Source organism: Macrobrachium rosenbergii, chromosome 12 (assembly GCF_040412425.1).
Source record: "Macrobrachium rosenbergii isolate ZJJX-2024 chromosome 12, ASM4041242v1, whole genome shotgun sequence".
Classification (NCBI taxonomy): Eukaryota; Metazoa; Arthropoda; class Malacostraca; order Decapoda; family Palaemonidae; genus Macrobrachium; species Macrobrachium rosenbergii.
In genome coordinates, this window is record NC_089752.1 from 102,229,821 (window position 1) to 102,250,989 (window position 21,169).

General features: G+C 40.1%; 1 protein-coding gene across 1 annotated transcript in view; it reads right to left on the reverse strand.

Moving 5' to 3' along the window:
* Window positions 1–21,169, reverse strand: part of LOC136844161 (uncharacterized) — a 340,577-nt gene that overhangs the window by 148,183 nt on the left and 171,225 nt on the right. Inside the window, exon 13 of the mRNA XM_067113178.1 lies at window positions 10,250–10,397. Within this exon, the coding sequence (XP_066969279.1) occupies window positions 10,250–10,397 (148 nt within the window). The remainder of the gene's footprint in view (window positions 1–10,249; window positions 10,398–21,169) is intronic.

A 21,169-nucleotide genomic window follows, 5' to 3' on the forward strand; every position in this document is an offset into this window, starting at 1 on the left:
TGACAGAATTTCTGAGATGTTTGGCCAAGTTACCGTGCGGACGTAAGGAAAAATTTTTTCAATAATTCACCATAAATCGAAATATTGTGCTAGAAACTTCCATTTTGTAGCAAAATGAAGGTAAATGATTGAACATTACTAGAATGTAAGAGTTTTAGCTTACAATTGCGTTTTTTTACCATTTTGGTCGAGTCTAAGTTGACCGAAGGTTGAAATTTTGGCACATCGTGATTTATATGAAAATATTTCCAAACTGAGAGAAGCTCCAACCATGAGTTATTTTTTGTTGTATTCTACATAAAATTGCACACATTTTCATATATAAAACTTTATGTAACGACTAATATAAAACGGTGCAAACATTATGACAAAGTGACGAAAGAATTTCTGAGATGTTCGGCCGAAGTTACATACAGGACGTAAGGAAAAAGTTTTTTCAAAAATTCACCATAAATCGAAATATTGTGCTAGAGACTTCCAATGTGTTGCAAAATGAAGGTACATGATTGAATATTACTAGAATGTAAGAGTTTTAGCTTACAATTGCGTTTTTCGACCATTTCGGTCGAGTCAAATTTGACCGAAGGTTGAAATTTTGGCACTTATCGTGATTTATATGAAAATATTTCCAAACTGATAGAAGCTACACCCATGAGTTATTTTTTGTTGTATTCTACATGAAATTGCGCACATTTTCATATATAAAACTTTATGAATGACTAATATAAAATGGTGCAAACATTACGACAAAGTGATGACAGAATTTCCGAGATGTTCGGCTGAGTTACCGCACACGGATGTAAGGAAAAAGTTTTTTCAAAAATTCACCATAAATCGAAATATTGTGCTAGAGACTTCCAATTTGTTGCAAAATGAAGGTAAATGATTGAATATTACTAGAATGTAAGAGTTTTACCTTACAATTGCGTTTTTCGACCATTTCGGTCAAGTCAAAGTTGACTGAAGGTTGAAATTTTGGCACTTATCATGATTTATATGAAAATATTTCCAAACTGATAAACGCTACAACCATGGGTTATCTTTTATTGTATTTTACATGAAATTGCGCACATTTCTATATATAAAACTTTATGTAACGGCTAAAATGAAATGGTGCAAAAATTACAACAAAATTTTCGGCAGAGTTACCGTGCAGACGTAAGGAAAAAGTTTTTTTCAAAAATTCACCATAAATCAAAATATTGTGCTAGAGACTTCCAATTTGTTGCAAAATGAAGGTAAATGATTGAATATTACTAGAATGTAAGAGTTTTAGCTTACAATTGTGTTTTTCGACCATTTCGGTCGAGTCAAACTTGACCGAAGGTTGAAATTTTTTGTAGTCGATGTAAGGTACGTCCGCTCGTCACCCGACAGACAATTTTAGTCGACTTACGATACGTCCAGTCGGCGTTTAAGGGTTAATATACAAAACAGAATGGATGCTAAAAACCTTTTCTTTCATGGTTATACGGACTCTAGGGTGAGTTGGGAAAATGCGGGAAACAGCATCTCACCGATTATACATCATGTGGTACCGAAGGGGTTAAGCTGTTGAGAAGTTGGGAACCTCTTTAAAATCCTTGGAGGATAAAGTGACGAATGTTAGTGTTTGTGAAGTTGAGGAGGTGGCTACTCGGCCCGCTCGTGCTCCTAGGCAAAGGTCCCTGCTAGACTCCCCATCCCCCGGAAGGAAGCATACTGGAGGCCCAAGGGAGGCGAGCAGGGTCTGCTCCTGCTCCCAGGTAGTCGCCTCTTCAGGCGGATCTGATGTTGACTCCCAGACCGCTAAGGAGCACCATTGCTATAGACGTCCCCTGCTCCCTCGTCACGTCTAGGAAAGGTGTCTCCAGAGAGGAGTTTGCGAACCTTTCGAGTTTGGGAGAGTCTTCGCCCAGGCGCTACTGGTCTACTTCGGGTAAGTCTCGCCCACTTAAAAGGTTTCGCAGTGTCTCACCTGAGGCAGTACCCAAGAAGAGAACGTTTGTTCATGCTTCTCTTTCCCCTGGTTGTAGTTGGTGGGAGGCTCCAGAGGTTTTTTCACCTTCCCAAGACGGTGAAGGAGCACCGGAGTTGGCTCCAAGACGCAATTAACATCTGCTAAGAAGAGTAAGAGGATTTCGCTTGATGTGGAGGTGCAAAAGCAGTCGTTTCGACTGGATGATGAAGAGGAGGTAGCGCGTGAGCGCCAGTAGGAGTAGAGCATTCTTGCACCTGAAGCTTCAACTTGTTCGTTGGCGCCAACTCGCCTCTTGTTTGCCAGATGCTTGGTTTCTCCAACACGTATTTCGAGCAGGAAGTTCAGGACCTTCGGCGATTTCCATTCAAGTGAAGTTGGATAAGATTTTGGGTTTTGTGCAACCCACTCAGAACAAGACTCGTTCTCTGGTGGTCTTTTCCTCTACACATTCGGAAGGAGGTGATGAGGAAATAGAACAGGAAAGTCACAACTCCACCGCTTACAAGAAGCTTTTGAAATTCTTTGTTGAGAGTTTTCCAGATTCGTTCTCTCATGTAGCACCTTCCTCTCCAGACTATTCTCTCTCGAGGGATTGGAAGAAGAGTGCTTCGCACTTACAAAGATCATTTCGTCTTTTCGGCACGGAAAGCACTAAAATGGATCGATGCTTGGCTCCTTAAGAAGAGGGAGCAGGGCTAGACTATCTTCTATTTTCCTTTTTCCAGATTGATGTCTCGGAGACAACTCTGCTACGAGACCGGAGAAGCCTTCTCTTTGGGAGTTTCTGCTTCCTCCCAGGGAGCCTTCTCGGGGCTTATTGATGCTTCGAGACGTTCAGTTTTTAATTTGGCAAAGGTTATGTTTTCTACGCTTGAACTGGACACCTGTTGAAGCACATCTTTCGTATTTTTGAGGTGGTCAGTTTTTTTGGACTGGTCCATTGGAGCGTTGGGCCGCAAGATTTCTGCATGTTCTTCTTTGAATGAGGAGTTGTTTACGGGTGTATCGGAAGTCCTTAACATTTCAGATCAAGGAGTTATCGATGCTGCTTCGGGACTGACTGCTATGTTTTCTTTAGGCGTCCTTAAAAAGAGAGAATTATGGTGTTCTTTCGTTACAAAGGGAATGTCAAGAATTCAGAGGTCGGCCTTGTTGTTTGCACCTCGTAATAAGAAGAACCTGTTTCCAGAGGAACTGTTAGTGGAGGTTTCCTCGACTCTTCGGAAGAAATCTACACAGGATTTTCTGTCTCAATCCTCCAAAAGACCAAGAAAGACTTCGGTTGCTTCGCCAGTTGTACATCTGACTTTGTCATCTTCTTCTTCTATCTTTAGCACAAGTGGCCGATCTTTTCTTGTACTTGAAGAAGACGAAGCTATTATCTACAGTCAAGCCTCATTAAGATGGACTATACCCTATCGGCTCCTTCATGGCGATTTAGGCGTTGTCCCCTACGTTGCCAAATGTACTTCTCTCGAGTTTTAAAGGCCTACCTTTCCCATTTACCCCTTTTAATCCGTGCTTCTGTCAAAGAGGTTTAACCTCCTTGGCGTTTGTTAATGTCTCCTGGGAGCAGTATACTTCTGGGTGGTCCCTATTGCCTCGACACTCTTTCGGAAATATTTCCATTCTTCCAGGTCTCTGTTTTTCATATAGGCCTAATTGAATCTCTTTTTGGACCTTCCTTGTGATTATCTCACGCTACTGGACTTCCGCACTTTTAATTTACTTGTTTTTGTGTCAATTTACTGTGTATATATACAGTATGTGTCTATATATATATATATATATATATATATATATATATATATATATATATATATATATATATATATATATATATATATATATATATATATATAGATAGATAGAGAGAGAGAGAGAGAGAGAGAGAGAGAGAGAGAGAGAGAGAGAGAGAGAGAGAGAGAGAGAGAGAGAGAGAGAGAGAGAGAGAGAGAGAGAGAGAGAGAGAGAGCTATTGGCATTTGAAAAGGATTGTGTGTGTAGACAGATAAGAGAGTGCAGCATAAATATACATAGGTTACACAAATAAGATTACCGGCAGCTATTTAATTTATCATCTATTCATAATATGGTCCTTCGTTTCTTTCCAGTTAGAGTATTCATAACATTTTTCTATTCATATATCTTCTTTTCCTTACAGACTTAGCTCCAGCTTTGCCATTTACTCGAATATTTCATTGTTTTTTTTTTCTTTGTTTTTGTATCAGTTTTATCGTTATAACATACAAGATACCTTTGCATGAATGCCCATACCCGATGAAAAATATCTATTGTGTTTTAACGCGTCTTTGATTATATGAAGCGTTGGTATTTCCTTCCTTACATGAGTCTAAAACAGTTCTACGTAAAACGCTCTTGTCGATTTTGACATCTGTCATGGTTCTCGGTTGATGCTTCTCCCGTTCCAGGAAAATTGCTGTGCCGCATCTCTCTTCCGTATCTTTGCCTTCTTTGCAAATCCTGCTGATTGTTCTCTCCGGTATCATTGTTGCTTCTGAGGCGCGTTGCAGTGTTTTTCTGATATCCGCAATGGGTCCACGGTTTGCCTTTTCTTTAGAAAAGTACTTAACGACCCTATGAACGATTTCTCGAGCCTGTGGATGAAGATTAATGCGGGAACGAGGACCTCCTTCCATCGTTCCATGTTGTTTGTAAGGCGACAGACTCCTTAATGAGTCAGTGAGTGTTTTGACTGAGCTTCCCTTGTGGAGGCACGGGCTGTTTGACATCTTTATGCCCTGAGGTCAGCTTAACACGTGAGAGAGGAACTGGCAGCGCTGGAAATTTTTTTGTCACGTTTAAGAATAAACGTGTTGTTTTATTGTTGTTAAATGCTAGAAAATTACGAGGGCCTTTAATAATTGGCAAAAATTGATTAGCAACCAATTATATTTGTGTTGTATAACTTATGCTGCCTTCATATACCATACAACGTGAGTGGGAATATTTGATGTGGCAGCGCCGGTCACCTCCCATGCCCTGCCCTTTTCGCCATGAAGGAGCCGATGGAGTATAATAGGGGGGCTAGGGTGTCCGCCTTAGCTGACAGTCCGGGTTAACTGGCGATTATATATACTATATTTCATTATTCTTTATAAAGAGTATGCATAATAAACCAATGTAGAAACGTTTGAATTAAAGCTCATGGTAAAAGCTCAAAAATGAAGAATAAAACATGATAAAAATGATAGAATTCAGTCAAATATGTAGATGCCTAGGCTGAGACATAAACACAATTGTTAAGAAAAATGAAGTGGAGTCTCCAAAATGAAGATTAAGATTTTTTCTTTTTTTATTTATTTATTCATTATAGTTTATTATTATCTATATTGATATACTGTTATATAAATGTGAGATGACAAATATTATCAGTACTAAAATAGTGGGACAATTAAGACCATAAGCTCACTAACACATTTTGTTTTCAAAAACATTCCGTAAAATGCAAAAATATTCATGATCACAATGATTGTAATACAACTTGTGAATTTTAACGATAACTAAGGCTATAAAATACATTTCGTCATATCTCTTGGAGAGGGTTGTTTTTTATTGTTACCAACCAATGTCGTCATCAGTTTGCAATCGTAAATCTGAGGACGCTCTGGAATAGGATTCCCAAGTGATGACGCAACACCACAGCAGACTGTTGTGGGATTTTTCATACCACTATATTAACATTAAAATTATTGTTGAATTCATGTTTTCATGAAATAATTATATAAGGCAAATTATTAAGTAATTTTTTGCCATCAGCAGTCAAATAATCCAGATCATGGCAGCGTTCAAAATTAGTGCCGTGCTGCCATGACATATTTCTACATATAGAACAGAAGTAGAGGGCTGTCATTGGCTAGCAGATCTCCATGGCATCCAGCCAGCCAATCTGGTTGTAGCTGTAGCCTGTCTGAGAAAGAACTTTTGCTCAGAGAAGCTGACGACGTAAGTGCGTATGTTTTGAATACAAAATGTAGTTTTTAATAGTGTATGTATTTTACTGGTTACATGAAGAATAGAATGAATTCCTTCTTATTCTTCTTCTTCTTTTAATGTGTTTTTTTCCCCATTTTGTATGGGGTAAGCACGATGCCTTCTTTTGAAGGACTTTGATTTGGCTTTGATCAGAGAATCTTCAGCACCAAAACATATATTTTCTTTTTTGGCTTCAGAATATATTTACCAAAGCTGCATTGACATAGCTTTAAAACAAAATTCTTCTCTTTAATCTCCCAAAGATAGAACTACGCTGCTTAGAGGGAACTGGCAATTCTCTCTCTCTCTCATGTCATTTGCCACGTAAACACAGATAGAATTATGCTGCATAGAGGAAACTGACAATTCTCTTTCTCATGTCATTTGCCACGTAAACACAAGTATTGTTCAGCAACTCAGATTTTGTCTTCGTAAAGTTTACCTTTGTCAAGGTCTTTTCTTTCCTAAAAAACATACACAGCATCATACTGCAGCTTCTAGTAGGGCAGCAGATAGGTAAAACTATTAACGCTCAGTGATTGGCTACGATACTTCAAATGACGATACGCACTATACGCAAGTTAAATCGGTTACAAGTTAAAAACATTTCAATTCAGTACAGTATAAATACAGAACAGTATGTACAAAATAAAATATAATGAAAAGTTTTTTATTTACCTTTGGTAAATAAAAAGGAAAATGGTATGTGACGAGCAGAGGAACAGTATCTTAAATCGCTCTTATCCGATAGCCGGATTAATGAGGTCCGGCTCAATGAGGGTCTACTGTACCTCTACCATTAAGGTCGACTCTCCGAGCAGCCAATGAAGAATTAGAAGAATTTATTTCTGGTGATAGAAATTCATTTCTCATCATAACGTAGTTCAGATTCCACAATAAGCTGTAGGTCCCATTGCTAGGTAACCAGTTGGTTCTTAGCCACGTAAAATAAATCTAATCCTTTGGGCCAGCCCTAGGAGAGCTGTTAACCAGCTCAGTGGTCTGGTTAAACTAAGATATACTTAATTTCTACCATTAAGGGGTACAGGGCTGTTGGGCTCGGTGTTTCGATACCGTGGTCTAGATTGGTCTGGTGACAAAGATTTGTCAGATTTAATTAAGTCCTTCGATAAGGAGAGGATGGAAGGATTAAGATTAATAGGCTGGAACTTGGAAGTGGTTCTGAAGTGGCTTAGGAATGATAGATTCGATCCTCTCGGTACAGCTTCTTTGAGGGAGGTGACGAGAAAGAAGCTATTTTTAGTAGCCTTAGCTACAACGAAAAGGATAAGTGAAGTGCATGCCTTAATTAAAAAAGTAGGTTTTGCTAATGGAAACGCTATCTGTTCCTTTAATATGGGTTTTATGGCCAAGAATGAAACCCCATCCAGGCCTTGGCCACGGTCGTTCGAGATTCGTAATCTGACAGATTTAGTTGACAGAGAAGAGGAGAGACTCGGCGCTGAGTAATCCCGATGGGTTCCAGCACTTGGTCTTCAAGACCTAAATTTCGTTGGCTTTCTTTATTCGGAATGTAATAGTGGGAGGCTCATAACAACTTGGATGATACGGAGTGGTGTTTCAAAGTTAAAACGCATGAAGTATGAGCGGTTGCGACCTCTCTGGCCTTCAGACGTAATTTGTCTCTTTCTTCTATTGTACAAGCGACCTTTGGAGGAGTAGGTCAGTGTTCGCCTCGCATTATCTACGAGATATGGAGACAACATACGATACTGCAGTACCCTAGGTCCTTTTGCAGTGGCTGGCATGGTACTGGTTAAAGGTGATAAGAAAGTACATCCTTCCTTAGTGTCCCCTTCTCCTTGATGCAGGTTTTCGATTCTGCTGGGGAGTCTGGGGGTACATGGTGCTGTGCGTTTAGGAGTACCTCTCAGTCACCAGTTCTTTTAAGGGGTTTAATTTTGGTGTAGGCTAGTGGTGATACCCATCGATTGGTTTATATTTTTTGGTTGGTACTGTGTCCTGAGCAGGGGCATTTGTTTGGTCATCCTTCGTGTCCTACAAACCCTTCTAGGTCACAAGGATAATTTACTTGCTGTAGACGTCCCATGGCTCCCTCACCACGTCTAGCAGTTAAGAAGAGCTCCATATTTAAGAGGCAGAATCAATATGGATTGCTCACTTACAGGTAAGGAACTTACAACACTTCTTTTACCCAATAAAAGAAGATTAACACAAATTTAATATAGTTCTATCTATTCATGGTCCCACCTCCTTTAATGTAGGAATCAGCAATGTAACTACTGGGTAAGTTACTTAAAAATGACATTTTCATAATATAGTAAAGTTTTAAGTATACTTACCCAGTAGTTACAAGATCAAAGCCCTCCCTCCTCCCCTCTCATGAATGTAGGGCATAAACAACTGAGGTTTTGTGTTAAAGTAGTTCCTCACTCCTCCACCAGTGGGCAGAGGGGGTATCTCCTAGCCGCCATATTGTTTTTTGTTTTGCTGGCACAAATTTTGAATTCTAGCTGCCATTCGGTTCGAAACAATGGCAATGTAACTACTGGGTAAGTATACTTAAAACTTTATTTTATAATGAAAATGTCATATTTTACTGTTGTTTTAAAGTGTATGGCAAATGGAACGAAACCTTACCCCATGGTTATCTTAAAACAGAAACTGAACTGATGCTGAAACAAAAATTCCCGGAAGATATCGTTGTCACCATTCACAAAAACTCAAACAATGCAAATGGCGCATGATTGCAATGTTTGTATTTTATTATACAATTAGTAATATGCGAATACATACAATATTACTGGATACAGTGAAGTAAAGCATAACTTGTTAAAAGATCCGTGGAAAAGATGTAGATTTGTTATGTTTTTATTTTATAATGCGATACTAATATGTGAATATTACATACGCTAATTTTATATTTCATGTATGATGCGACCCCCTTAAAATTAGCTTCAAAATTAGGTCTTCAAAAGCTGCATGACATGTGCGTATATACAGTACAGTATTTTGAATTTCTAAGGATACAGTAAGTAAAACAGCATTTGTAATAACATCATCTTTACATAACCAGTATTTCATAAGATACCTGTTGTTGCAAAAGCTAGCCTATACACTGATGGTTTTGTAATTTAGCAGTCGTCTTATACTACAGACATGAGATAAATTCATGAAAAGTTGTCATAATTTTTTACCTCATCTTATCTAAAGGTCGTCTTATACACGAAAATATACGGTAATTTCCATGTGTAACTTAGTGTTTGACTACTTAATAGGTCTATAAGTAAACATTCTGTGGACTAAAGGCTAACAGTCATACACTTAACCAGGCTTACCAAACTTATGGCTTGTCTAATAATTAATTACTATTTCTTACAATTAAAACCATTTTCTATGACATGCATAACATTGGCATAAACAGCAGCAAACACTGACATGAACAACCGAATCAAGAAACAGCAGTTTGCCAATATTAGTTACCACAACTATTATATGTTTATTAACAGTTGCATTACAGTTATTGATTTGTTTAAAAACTGCAAATTCGCAACATAACTTCCATAAGTAAAAAATAAAATTATCTTTATTTTTTCCATCCAGCCATGGAGAAGGTCTTAAGAAAGTACTGCACTGAATTTAAGTTGCAGCTTAAAAAAAAGAAATTAAATTTTTAGGCTGCAAAACATTTGGGAATAGGCAAATGCAACATTCAGAACTAATGCTACTGCACTTTTATATATGGATAAGCTGCCTTTTTTAAAGCAGCTTTGATAATTTACAAAAAATGAATCTCCAAATTATGTTTTATATAACACTAATGACAATGATGATGTCGGTAAAATGCAGTCAGCTGATGTTTTTGAGGATGTAAACATTACCACAATGCAAATGGTGCAAAACCACACAGTTCATATTTTATAATACGATAATATGACAATAATACATATAATAAAACTCAATACATTAAGTAAAACATCACTGGTTTTATAAAATTACTTTAAATACAAGAGAACTATTTTATTTTTGCAAATGGTTAGGCCTACTGTCATTATAGAAGCCTAACCGGAGCCAACAGTTCTTACACACACACACACACACACGCACATTTACGATAAGTGGGACTATAAACTGAATTATACTTCATCGATCTTAAAACTTCTGACAATGCTCTATCATCCACAAAACAAAACAAAAAAAATCAGGTTTTAGAGATTTACAGTTTTTAGAATTTTGGATATGGGATTGAAAACCAGTACAATAGTATAAACAACATTTTAAAAGATTGAGTTATCTGGTGAACGTACTTACCAATATCAAGATTATGCAAATGCTGGAGGCCTGATGATGCTTGGTACAGGACTGTATGAGGACTGATATCTGCTTTGAAATGGCCCTGAATGAAGTCTTCAAGTGTCGCACTGCATAGTTCTAGTGCAATGTAACGGAACTGGCGGCACTAAAATGAAAGTTCAGTAATGAGAATATGTTTAAAAATCCCCATAAAATGAAACTTCACAGGTTATATGTAAATTACCTTAACTTATTCAGAGAGAAGTCTAGCAAGAGGATTTTAAAAATAAATCTAATGTATGAACATCACAAACCTAATTATTATTGGTTATTCATTGTGCTTTTCAATTCCCCTTTGGCAGAAAATGTCCAATACAATGTATTCCCAATAAAAACATTGCAGTTACAATTTCCTGACATGACTAATGCACCCTGTGACAACCACATGGTGTGTATGAGAGAGATCTTCTGAGGTCAAGAATTGATAATATAAACAAAGCTGAGTGGGTTCAATTGCATGGGGATGACCTCTACATATGGCATCAAAACGTCATTGCTTTACTTATTCAGTGTGTCAAGCTGCCTTCTATTCTCTTAACTTCTACATAAGATGCCAAGCTTCATGAGACGAACCTGGTCTATCCACTCCTGTTTTAGGCCTGGGAGTGAGTGTTTAGGTCTAGAATAGGCAGAGCCTATTTTGGGATTCTATACTCTGATACTTTTAAAAATTCTCATATGGCTGTAGAGTGACAAAGAAAGTTAACAGATATGTTTACTGTATATCTACACAATTTTTCATACTCAAAATATCAGAACTTAACCCAAGTACCACAATGGTGTCACATCTTACATTTTAACATACAAACTACCTGAAATTCACACAACTGGTATATCTCAATTTTCTCCTATTCAAATACAAGGGTGGCTTTGTGGATATAAGATGGCCCAATTTGTACCCATCTTCAGAAAAACAGAAGAATAGGAGGGACCATTAAGAGTCTCTGAGCTATTACAAAGCAGGTTAAGAATATAATGCCTCTAACAGCTTGTTACCAGATACTCTCTCCAGTATACGTAAGACTTTTCCAGTGTTAATACTATCAATCATAACAGTCCTTCCAAGGTTTCAGCAACAGTTCATATTATACTGTACAGTATCCCACTCAATATATGCATTGACACCAACAAAAATAATTAATAGATAAAAAAGCAGATGTAACAACACTGTACAGTACTCGACTAATAAATATGTCAATGAATATCTCTCTCTCTCGAGATGCAATGCTTATGTGATGAGACAGAGCTAAGTGAATAATATACATAACGTGATGGAGGATGTTGAGCTATGGACCTCCTGACAGAATATCAGAAGAGTAATTTTCAGATACCAAAACAACAGAGAACAGTAACCTCTCGTGGAAAACCAGGGATATGTAAAGAGTGCATGAGGGTGAGATATTTTTTATTTTGCAGATATTATTTCAAACATCTTTGTGATAGAAAGTAATTTTCTCTTTTTAATCATCAAAATGTTGACCCAGGAGTTGCAACATTATTACCATTATAAATTAGTTAAATAATACTACTGGGTCTCAATTCTAGTCTCATAGGGGTTGTAAATACTGTACAAGGAAGAAATTGGAGCATAGTAAGGTTATTAAAAAATTTGGATATCTATATAGGACAAGCCCAAATGGAATAAATGAAAAAAAGCATAAAACAAAGCTGTAAAGAACCTTAACACCACCTTCAGTGGCATGTAGTAAGTTGTGGCCCCTCTGGCATGAGGAAATCGTATTCCTTTTGTGATCACTCCTCTGCACATTCCATAGCACTTTAAACTTACCACATTCTGTAGATGTAAGTTCCAATAGTTTTAGGAACACAAGTAGCAGTAGTAAGAGATTCCTTTTCCTTTGTTAAAAACAACCCTAATGTTTATGAAATGTCTTCTCTATGCATTGGATACAAGTTGCACCAACTTGCACCAATCAAGGTCATTAACCCTTAATGCATATGCCCAATCCCAAGATGTCTCAATTATATCTCATTCCTTCATACAACTTGATGATGTAAATATTGCTTTTGTGGCACTCTCATAACATACAGTCCTGACGAGGCCTCTCAAGTACAAAATGCTGTTTTACCTGAGGATTCCAGCTGAATTTTATACAGCCAACATTGCTCCTTTGGAGATACCTGACTTCTGATCTTACCATCTGCTCTCCTCTCTGTCTTCTTACATTGTAATCCTGCCTGGTGTTGTACCAGCTCCTAAATTGTGAACTAGGTAATATGTGGTTAATGGGGTTGTAAAGAACATAGCTACTTCTTTAATACAAAACACATTTTTTCCCAACATTCTTTGTCTCATGTTAAGAAAAACACAATAAAAGGTAACTGAGGTATCATACAAGACTTCAGCATGCTTGGTGAGGGCCTCTCAATCTTGATTGATACAAGTTGGTGGGAATGAAATCTGTAGCATGGGAGAATGGTAATAAGTGGAAATGAAATCTGTTGCATGGGAGAATGGTAATACAAAGGCACCACATCATACAAGACTTCAGCATGCTTGGTGAGGGCTTCACAATCTTGACTGATACAAGTTGGTGGAAATGAAACCTGTTACATGGGAGAATGGTAATACAAAGGCACCACAACTTAATGGAATTCAGCTTAACAGATTTCATTACTCAATAAACTCATCATCATGTCTGGTGACAAGAAAAAAGTTGTACTTTAAGCTTTTGGTTTTACAAGTGAAGAATGTGTGATTATCTTTTCTTGTGTGTTAAAAGTTCTAAACAGTGTATAGTATTAGTTACATAATGTAACGTGGCTGCTGGACATGTTAAACTTATGCTTATAAAGCAGTTTTTTAAAGTGAAAGTATCACTTTCACCTTCTAGTAACCAGGTGCTACAAAATTCTGAGACTTTTGGTTAAATAAAGTGTAATTCCATGCATATATGTACTGTACCTGTATTTTAGAACAATCACACTACTGCAGATGCAGATTCATTGTTCATAAAACCTATCACAACAGTTCATATAGGAATTTTATTAAAGTGATTTTGTTTCACTGTTCGGGAATGTGTTCTGATATGCTAACAATATCCAACTGCTAAAGTTGTATCTAAAACAATCATGATTTTGATAAACTGTTGATTCACTTTATCCAATTATATAGCAGATCTTATCATCATCTAATATAAAATATAAAAATTACAATCATGCACCATTTGCATTCTGATAATTTTGCATTCTCAAAATCATCAGGTGACAGAGTTTTACAGACTTAGTTATTATTAGTTACTAAATGAAGCATAGTTCAGGGATACATTTCTTTTTTTGTGAATTAATACAGTTTGGTTTTAAAATACAGCTAATCTTTATCTTAAACAAATTTTAAATGAAGTAAAACAGTGATTCTGTGAGTTTCAGACGTCATATTTGCCTGTCCAAAAAGTTTTGCAGCCTGCCCTTTATCTGATTCTTCATCCACAGTTACAACCTGCAGCTGAAGTGATATACTTTAGACCTTTTTTTCCTTGTGTAAAAGATAAATAAAAATTAATTTTATTTTTACTTATGGAAGTCACCACTGAGAATTAGCATGCTTTTAACAAGCCGACAGCTTAATGTAACCCTAAATAAATGTGAATTAATTACGGTACCTAACATCAGCAAATAGCTGTTTCTCCATTTAGTTGTTTCTTTATAGTACTTGTGAAGGCGTCTATGCCCGTGTTCTCTTGAGTACTGGTCATTGGGATAGTGCTAGTGTTAATTACATTATAAAAAATTGAAGTGAACTATTAGATAAGCCAATAAGTTTGGTTAGCATGGTTGAATGCATGACACTTTGCATTCAGCCAGTCTGTGTACGTGTGTGTATATATGTAAACACACATATCGCATTAGTATAAATTACTTCTTTTTTGCCTCTCTCTCTCTCTCTCTTCTCTCTCTCTCTCTCTCTCTCTCTCTCTCTTTCTCTCTTCTTTCTCTCTCTCTCTCTCTCTCTCTCTCTCTCATCCTTTGTTGAAGCAATAGGAACCAATGCCTGTTCAGCTAATTTGGGGCTATTAAGTAAGTGGTTCTGTCGAAAGAAGTTTGTTTAAAACCTTCAAAATCTGGGACATTGGAGGAAAAAGGTATATCATTCTCCATTTGTTCCAGTCCTGTAGAAATGCATCTCTTGCTATTGCTTGATTGTCTAAGTTCAGAGACACATATACAGGAAGTTTGTGGTTTTTGGATGTGGCAAACAGGTCCACTTCCGGATGTGGAAGCACGTTGGCAATTAATTGAAAGGAGTGATTGTCTACCATCCACTCAGTTAAGGCTGCTGCATCCCTTGATAGAGAGTCTGCTATTACACTGAGAGATCCTGTGAGGTGAACTGCAGACAAGTGCCACTTCTTTGCTTGCACCATGCGAAGGACGGATAGCATTACTGCACTGAGAAGAGATGAGCATGAGCCAAACCTCTTGCTGCAGGACATTGCAGTCCTGTTGTCTAGGACCAATAAAATGTGTCCCTCTTGGAGGTTTCAGTTTTTGAGAGATAGAAAGACAGCCATCAGCTCCAGAAAGTTGATATGACACTTCCTTAGAGCAGGTGACCACCTCCCTACTACCTGACATTTCTCCCGATGACCTCCCCAACCTGTCACGGAGGCATACCTGTGTATTATCACTTGTACAGATGGAGGGAGGGGTCAGGGTGACCTGTTTTGCCAGAGACCCCTTCCAGGTCCACGGCTGGAGTATCTCCCCAACTTTTTTACTGCTTTGATGAAGTCAATTTCAAATAGTTTTTCTTGCATGCAATAGCCAGAATTTGTTTACATTTTTTATTGTAATCTGAGGATTGGGTCTACCAAAGATGTGAACTGTAACAGGCCCATCACACACTCTAATTGACATCTGGAGACGCTGGGCTGTACAAAGAATTATTTCAGGTCCTTCCTTCCTTCTGATTTGGGTCTTGGTGGGAAGAGACAACTGGCATGAAGAGTATCCCAACAAAGTCCCAGCCACTGGAAGTGTCTGATTGGTGTAAAGTGGGATTTCTTCCAATTTATTGGAAAGCCTTTTGATTGGAGCCTGTCATCTACCACTTTTAGGCTTTATAGGGATTCCTCTCTGCTGGGCCCCCAGATTAGCCAATCATTTAGGTAGGCTGCCAGTTGAATTCCTTCTTTTCTGAGTTCTTGGACAACTACTCTTGTTAGTTTTGTAAATACTCTTGGGGCAATGTTTAACCAGAAGGGCATGACTTTGAATCTGTAAGTTTCTTTCCCTATCTGGAAACCTAGGAAGGGGGGGAAGGGAACAGCAATAGGGATGTGCCAGTATGCATCTTTCAGAACTATAGAAATGGTCCAAGTCCCTTGTGGAATGATTGAACTTATTTGGGCAACAGTAGTCATCCAAAAACTATGGCAAACAATGTGTTTGTTCAGTTTTGAGAGGTCAAGGATCACCCTCCATCCGGAGTAATCCTTCTTAGAGACACTGAAGAGACATGATTGGTGGCGAATACATGCACATTTCTCTATGGCTCCCTTTAAAAGGGCCTTCTGCACATAATCTTCCAAAGAGGAGTCTGGTTTTTGGAAAACCTCTTTGTGGGGGGGAGGATGAGACCATTTCAACCCCAGCTTGTTTAGGGTAATACTGTGTCCCCAAAGGGTCAACTTCCATTGCATATGATGCTGTAGAAGCCGATCCCAAACCATGTAATTCCTATTGGGCTCCACCTCTTCCCTTGCCTTTAATTCCAGGAGTTGCTTTTCCCTTTCCCCTGTATGAGCGTCTTTGAATGCTTCTACAGGGGTGCTTTTGCGGCTGTTGTCCCCTCTTCTGTTGCTGAAAGGATCGTTCAGGAGTGACTGGAGGTTTGTATGACTCTGAGTCATAACGAACCTTTTTTGATTTGGGAAGAGGGCACTCTTGAGTCAGTTGTTTCCCAGATTCCCCCTTTCTAAGGAGAGCGTATATTGTACAGTTCTGCTGTCAGGCTCGTTCATTAAGTTGAGCCACAACAGACTTCTCAGCCACAACAGACTTCTCAAAAAGATCCTTACAGAAGGGGTTGGAATATAATAAGGAGGTTACATTGGGTAATGGCACATTGGAGCCCACCAATATTTCCACTTGAGCCTTTATGCAAAAATGATATTTTTATGATAAAATAAAGTTTTGTACATACTTACCCGGCAGATATATACTTAGCTATAGTCTCCGACGTTCCCGACAGAAATTCAAATTTCGCGGCACACGCGACAGGTAGGTCAGGTGATCTACCATACCCGCCGCTGGGTGGCGGGAATAGGAACCATTCCCGTTTTCATGTCAGATTTTCTCTTCCACCTGTCTCCTGAGGGGAGGCTGGCGGGTTATCAATCGATATATCTGCCGGGTAAGTATGTACAAAACTTTATTTTATCATAAAATATCATTTTTGTACATGCAACTTACCCGTCAGATATATACTTAGCTGATTGGCACCCTTGGAGGAGGGCAAGAGACAGCTAAAATAACTAAAAACGGGAAAACAACATATGTTGTAGGAATAAACAAAAACCATGGTTCTTACCTGATTGGGCAGAAGACTTCATGGATACTGTCTATGAGTCTGCATGCCTCAAGAGCTTCAGCGAGGAAGTGACCTAAGACTGACAGCCCTTCTGGATCATATCAATGGGGAAAACCCACTTACATGACAGAGCCTGTTATGGATCGTGTCAATGGGGATTAACCCACTTACAAGACAGAGCCTCTACCTGAATCATATCAATGGGGCTATCCTCTTACATGACAGAGCTAGGTAATAAAAATACAAGGAGCTAACAACCAAAACCGACCACCTGACCAAGCCTAACCTTGTTAGTGATAAGAGATGAAAAGAGAGAGAGACCTTCAACACTCTTTTTCAACCGACCATAAAAAACACAACAAACAATTAAAAATAACACTAAATTAAATAGGATTAGCTTCAGCTCCTTGACCCAGCACCGAATCCGCTGGATACGTAAGCTCCTAGAGAGAAGCACTTCTCATATGTCACACGAACATCTCTCAAATAATGAGAAGCAAACACTGAGTTACATCTCCAGTATGTAGAGTCCACAATAGACTGGAGGGACCAAGACTTGTGGAAAGCCAGAGAAGTAGCTATGGCTCTCACCTCATGAGCATTAACTCTTAGGAGCTGAAAATGTTCATCTTTGCATGAAAGATGAGCCTCTTTGATAATATCCTTAATGAAGAAAGCCTGGGCATTCTTTGAAATTGCTCTTGAAGGATCCTTGACAGAGCACCAAAGACTTTCAGTGTTACCTCTGAGCTGTTTCTTTCTCTCCAAATAATGTCTAAGACTTCTTACTGGACAGAGAGTGTGTTCTAGCTCCTGTCCTGAAAGATCGGAGAGTCCTTTGACCTCAAAACTCCTAGGCCAAGGTTTTGAAGGGTTCTCGTTCTTTGCTAAGAAAGAGGCTGAAAGGAGCAGATTGCAGAGTCCTTCTTAAAGCCAACAGAACCTTCCAAAGCTTGTAATTTCGCTCACTCTTTTGGCAGAAGCAAGAGCGAAAAGAAACAGCGATTTTCTGGTTAAATCCCTGAAAGAGGCAGATCGAGGAGGCTCAAACTTGTTAGACATTAAGAATTTTAGGACCACGTCCAAATTCCAGCTGGGAGGTCTAGGGGACTTATTTTTGAAGTTTCAAAAGACCTTATAAGGTCGTGAAGGTCTTTATTATCCGAGATGTTCAGACCTCTGTGTCTAAAGACTGAAGACAGCATGCTCCTATACCCCTTAATTGGAAACAGCCAGGTTACACTGTTCCTTCAGGAAGAGAAGGAAATCAGCAATCTCCATTACAGAGGTACTGGAAGAGGACACTTTCTTAGATCTGCACCATCTCCTAAAGACTTCCCACTTCGACTGGTAGAGGCGCAAGGTAGAAGATCTTCTGGCTCTGGCGATAGCCTTCGCAGCCTTGAGCGAAAATCCCTTCGCTCTAACCAGTCCTTCGACAGTCTGAAGGCAGTTAGGTTTAGAGCGGGAAGGTTCTTGTGATATCTGTCGAAGTGGGGTTGTTTGAGAAGATCGCTCCTGAGAGGAGCGACCTGGGAAAATCTATCATCCATTCCAGTACCTCTGTGAACCAGTCCCTGGATGGCCAAAAGGGAGCGATCAGGGTGAGCTTGGTGCCCTTTGATGAAATGAACTTCCTTATTACTTCCCTATTATCTTGAATGGGGAAAAGCATATCCGTCTAGACCGTCCCAATCTAGGAGAAGGACCGTCTCATTGCTACTGCTCTGGGGTCCGAGATTCGGGAGCAGTAGTTTCCAACCTCTTGTTCCAATGGGTTGCGAAAGAGGTCGATATGAGGTCTCCCCACAGGAACCACAGCCTTTGGCAAACCTCCTGATGAAGGGACCATTCCGTGGGAAGAACTTGGTCTTTCCTGCTGAGCAGATCCGCTCTCACATTCCTTTCTCCCTGAACAAATCTGGTGAGGAGAACGATGTTTTCTCTCCCGCCCACAACAGAAGGTTTTTGCTGCAATGTACAGGGAGAAGGAATGCGTCCCCCCTGCTTCCTGATATAAGCCAGGGCTGTGGTGTTGTCTGGAGTTGACTAGAACTACTGATCCCTTGACCAGAAGTTCGAATCTGGCAAGAGCTAGATGAATGGCTACCAGTTCTTTCATGTTGATGTGCCAGGACCTCTGATCCGTGTCCCAGGTGCCTGACACTTCTTCCGAGCCTAGTGTCGCTCCCCAACCCGACTCCGACGCGCCTGAGAACAACACTAGGCGAGGGCTCGGCGGTTGTAGAGGAATTCCTAGACCCAGCTTCTTTGGGTCTAACCACCAACGGAGATGTTCCTTTACTTGAAATGAGATGTGGAAGGAATTGACAAGTCTTGGGACTTCCGATCCCAAGATTCTTTCAGGAAGAACTGAAGAGGTCTGAGGTGAAGCCTTCCTAGAGAAACGAACTGTTCCAGCGAGGAAATGGTCCCCAGCAGACTCATCCATTCCTCGCTGAACAACTGTCTTTCTCCTAGAAAGTCTGTCACCTTTTCTTTGAAGGCAGCTATTCCCTTCTTTCCAGGGAGGGAAACGCTCGAAAACCCCGAGAATCCATCAGAATCCCCAGGTAGACAATTTCCTGCTGAGGAATCATCTGAGACTTCTCGAGGTTTACAAGAAGTCCTAGTGACTGGACCAGGTTTAAAGTGAGAAAGGTCCTCCAGACAACGGTTCTTGAATTAGACCGAATTAGCCAGTCGTCGAGATACAATTGAAATCCTCACCCCCTCCAAGTGCAACCAGTGAGCTACATTCCTGAGAATGGTCGTGAACACTTGTGGGGGAGCTGTGGAAAGTCCGAAGCACAGAGCCCTGAACTGAAAGGTTCTGCCGTCTACCATGAACCTTAGGAACTTCCTGGAGGAGGGATGGATGGGAACGCGTGGAAGTAAGCATCCTGAAGGTCCAGGGACACCATCCAATCTCCTTGACGAAGAGACGACAGAACTGAAGACGTCGTCTCCATAGAGAACTTCTTCTTTGATTATGAAGAAGTTCAGGGAGCTCACGTCCAAGACCGGTCTCCACCCTCCCGAGGATTTTGGCACAAGAAAAAGACGGTTGTAAAATCCCGGGAGTGAAGATCTTGAACCGGTTCTATGGCAGCCTTTTCTAGCATTTGTTCCACGGCTAGCAGAAGGGCTTGCCTCTTGATGGGATCCTTGTATCTCGCCGATAACTCCCTCGGAGTTGTTGTCAAGGGAGGTTTCCTGAAAAGAAGGGAATGAGGTACCCTTCCTCAAAACAGAGAGGGACCATTCGTCCGCCCCCTTCTGTGCCCAGGCTTCGCGAACTTTTAGAAGTCTGGCACCTACTGGAGTCTGGAGGACTTGATTTTCACTTGGACTTCCTGGAAGGAGTCCTGAAGGCCTAGATCTTCTCTCAGGTCTTTGCTCCTAATAGACCTGGATCCACGAAAGGGCTCCTGAAAGGGGGTCTTCTCCTTCTTTGCAAGAGGAGCAGCAGGTCTCATCCTCTTCAAGACTGAGCCAGCAGATCCTGAGAAGCCTTCTCAGATAAAGAACGAGAGATCTCCTTCACAGTCTCTTGAGGGAAAAGATGGGAGACAAAGGAGCAAACAAGAGGGAAGACCTCTGGAAGAGAGACCGATTTGGAGAGGAAAGCGCTGAATACTGACCTCTTCTTAAGCAGGCCAGTGCCGAACAAGGAAGCGATCTCCATCGAGCCGTCCTTCACAGCCTTGTCCAAGCAAGACAAAACACACCGCTGAGGTCCTCCATACTGACTGAATCCTCTTCAAGACTCCTCTTGGCTAAGGCCCCTAGAGACCAGTCCATGAAGTTGAAAACTTCCAGCACTCTAAAAAAGGCCCTTGAGGAAATGGTCCAGTTCACAAAGTCCCCAAGAAGCCTTGGCTGAATTAAGGGAGAGTCTTCTGGAAGAATCCACCAGAAGAAAAGTCTGAGCCAGCAGAAGAGGGGAGAGCTAACCCCATAGGCTCCCTTGGTCTCATACCACATTCCTGCTCTTCCCAAAAGCCTAGAGGGAGGCAAGGAGAAGACAGTCTTGCCTGCATCCTTCTTAGAGAGCCACTCTCTAAACCTTTAAAGCGCTTTCTTCATGGAGATCGAGGGACGCATCTTAACTAAAGAGGAAGATTTCGATGCCTTGGTGCTGAGAGCATTGAACCAGGAGAAGGAGGAGAAGCAGGCAAAGGGAATCTCCAAACTCCTGAACCAGAAGAGCTGTCAACCTCTTGTAATCGGAAATGGTGATATCCTTAGGAGAATCGTCCTCCGATAACTTCCTCCAGGCCAGAAGGAGGAGGAGAACGTCTAAGAAGAAGAAGGGCACTTGC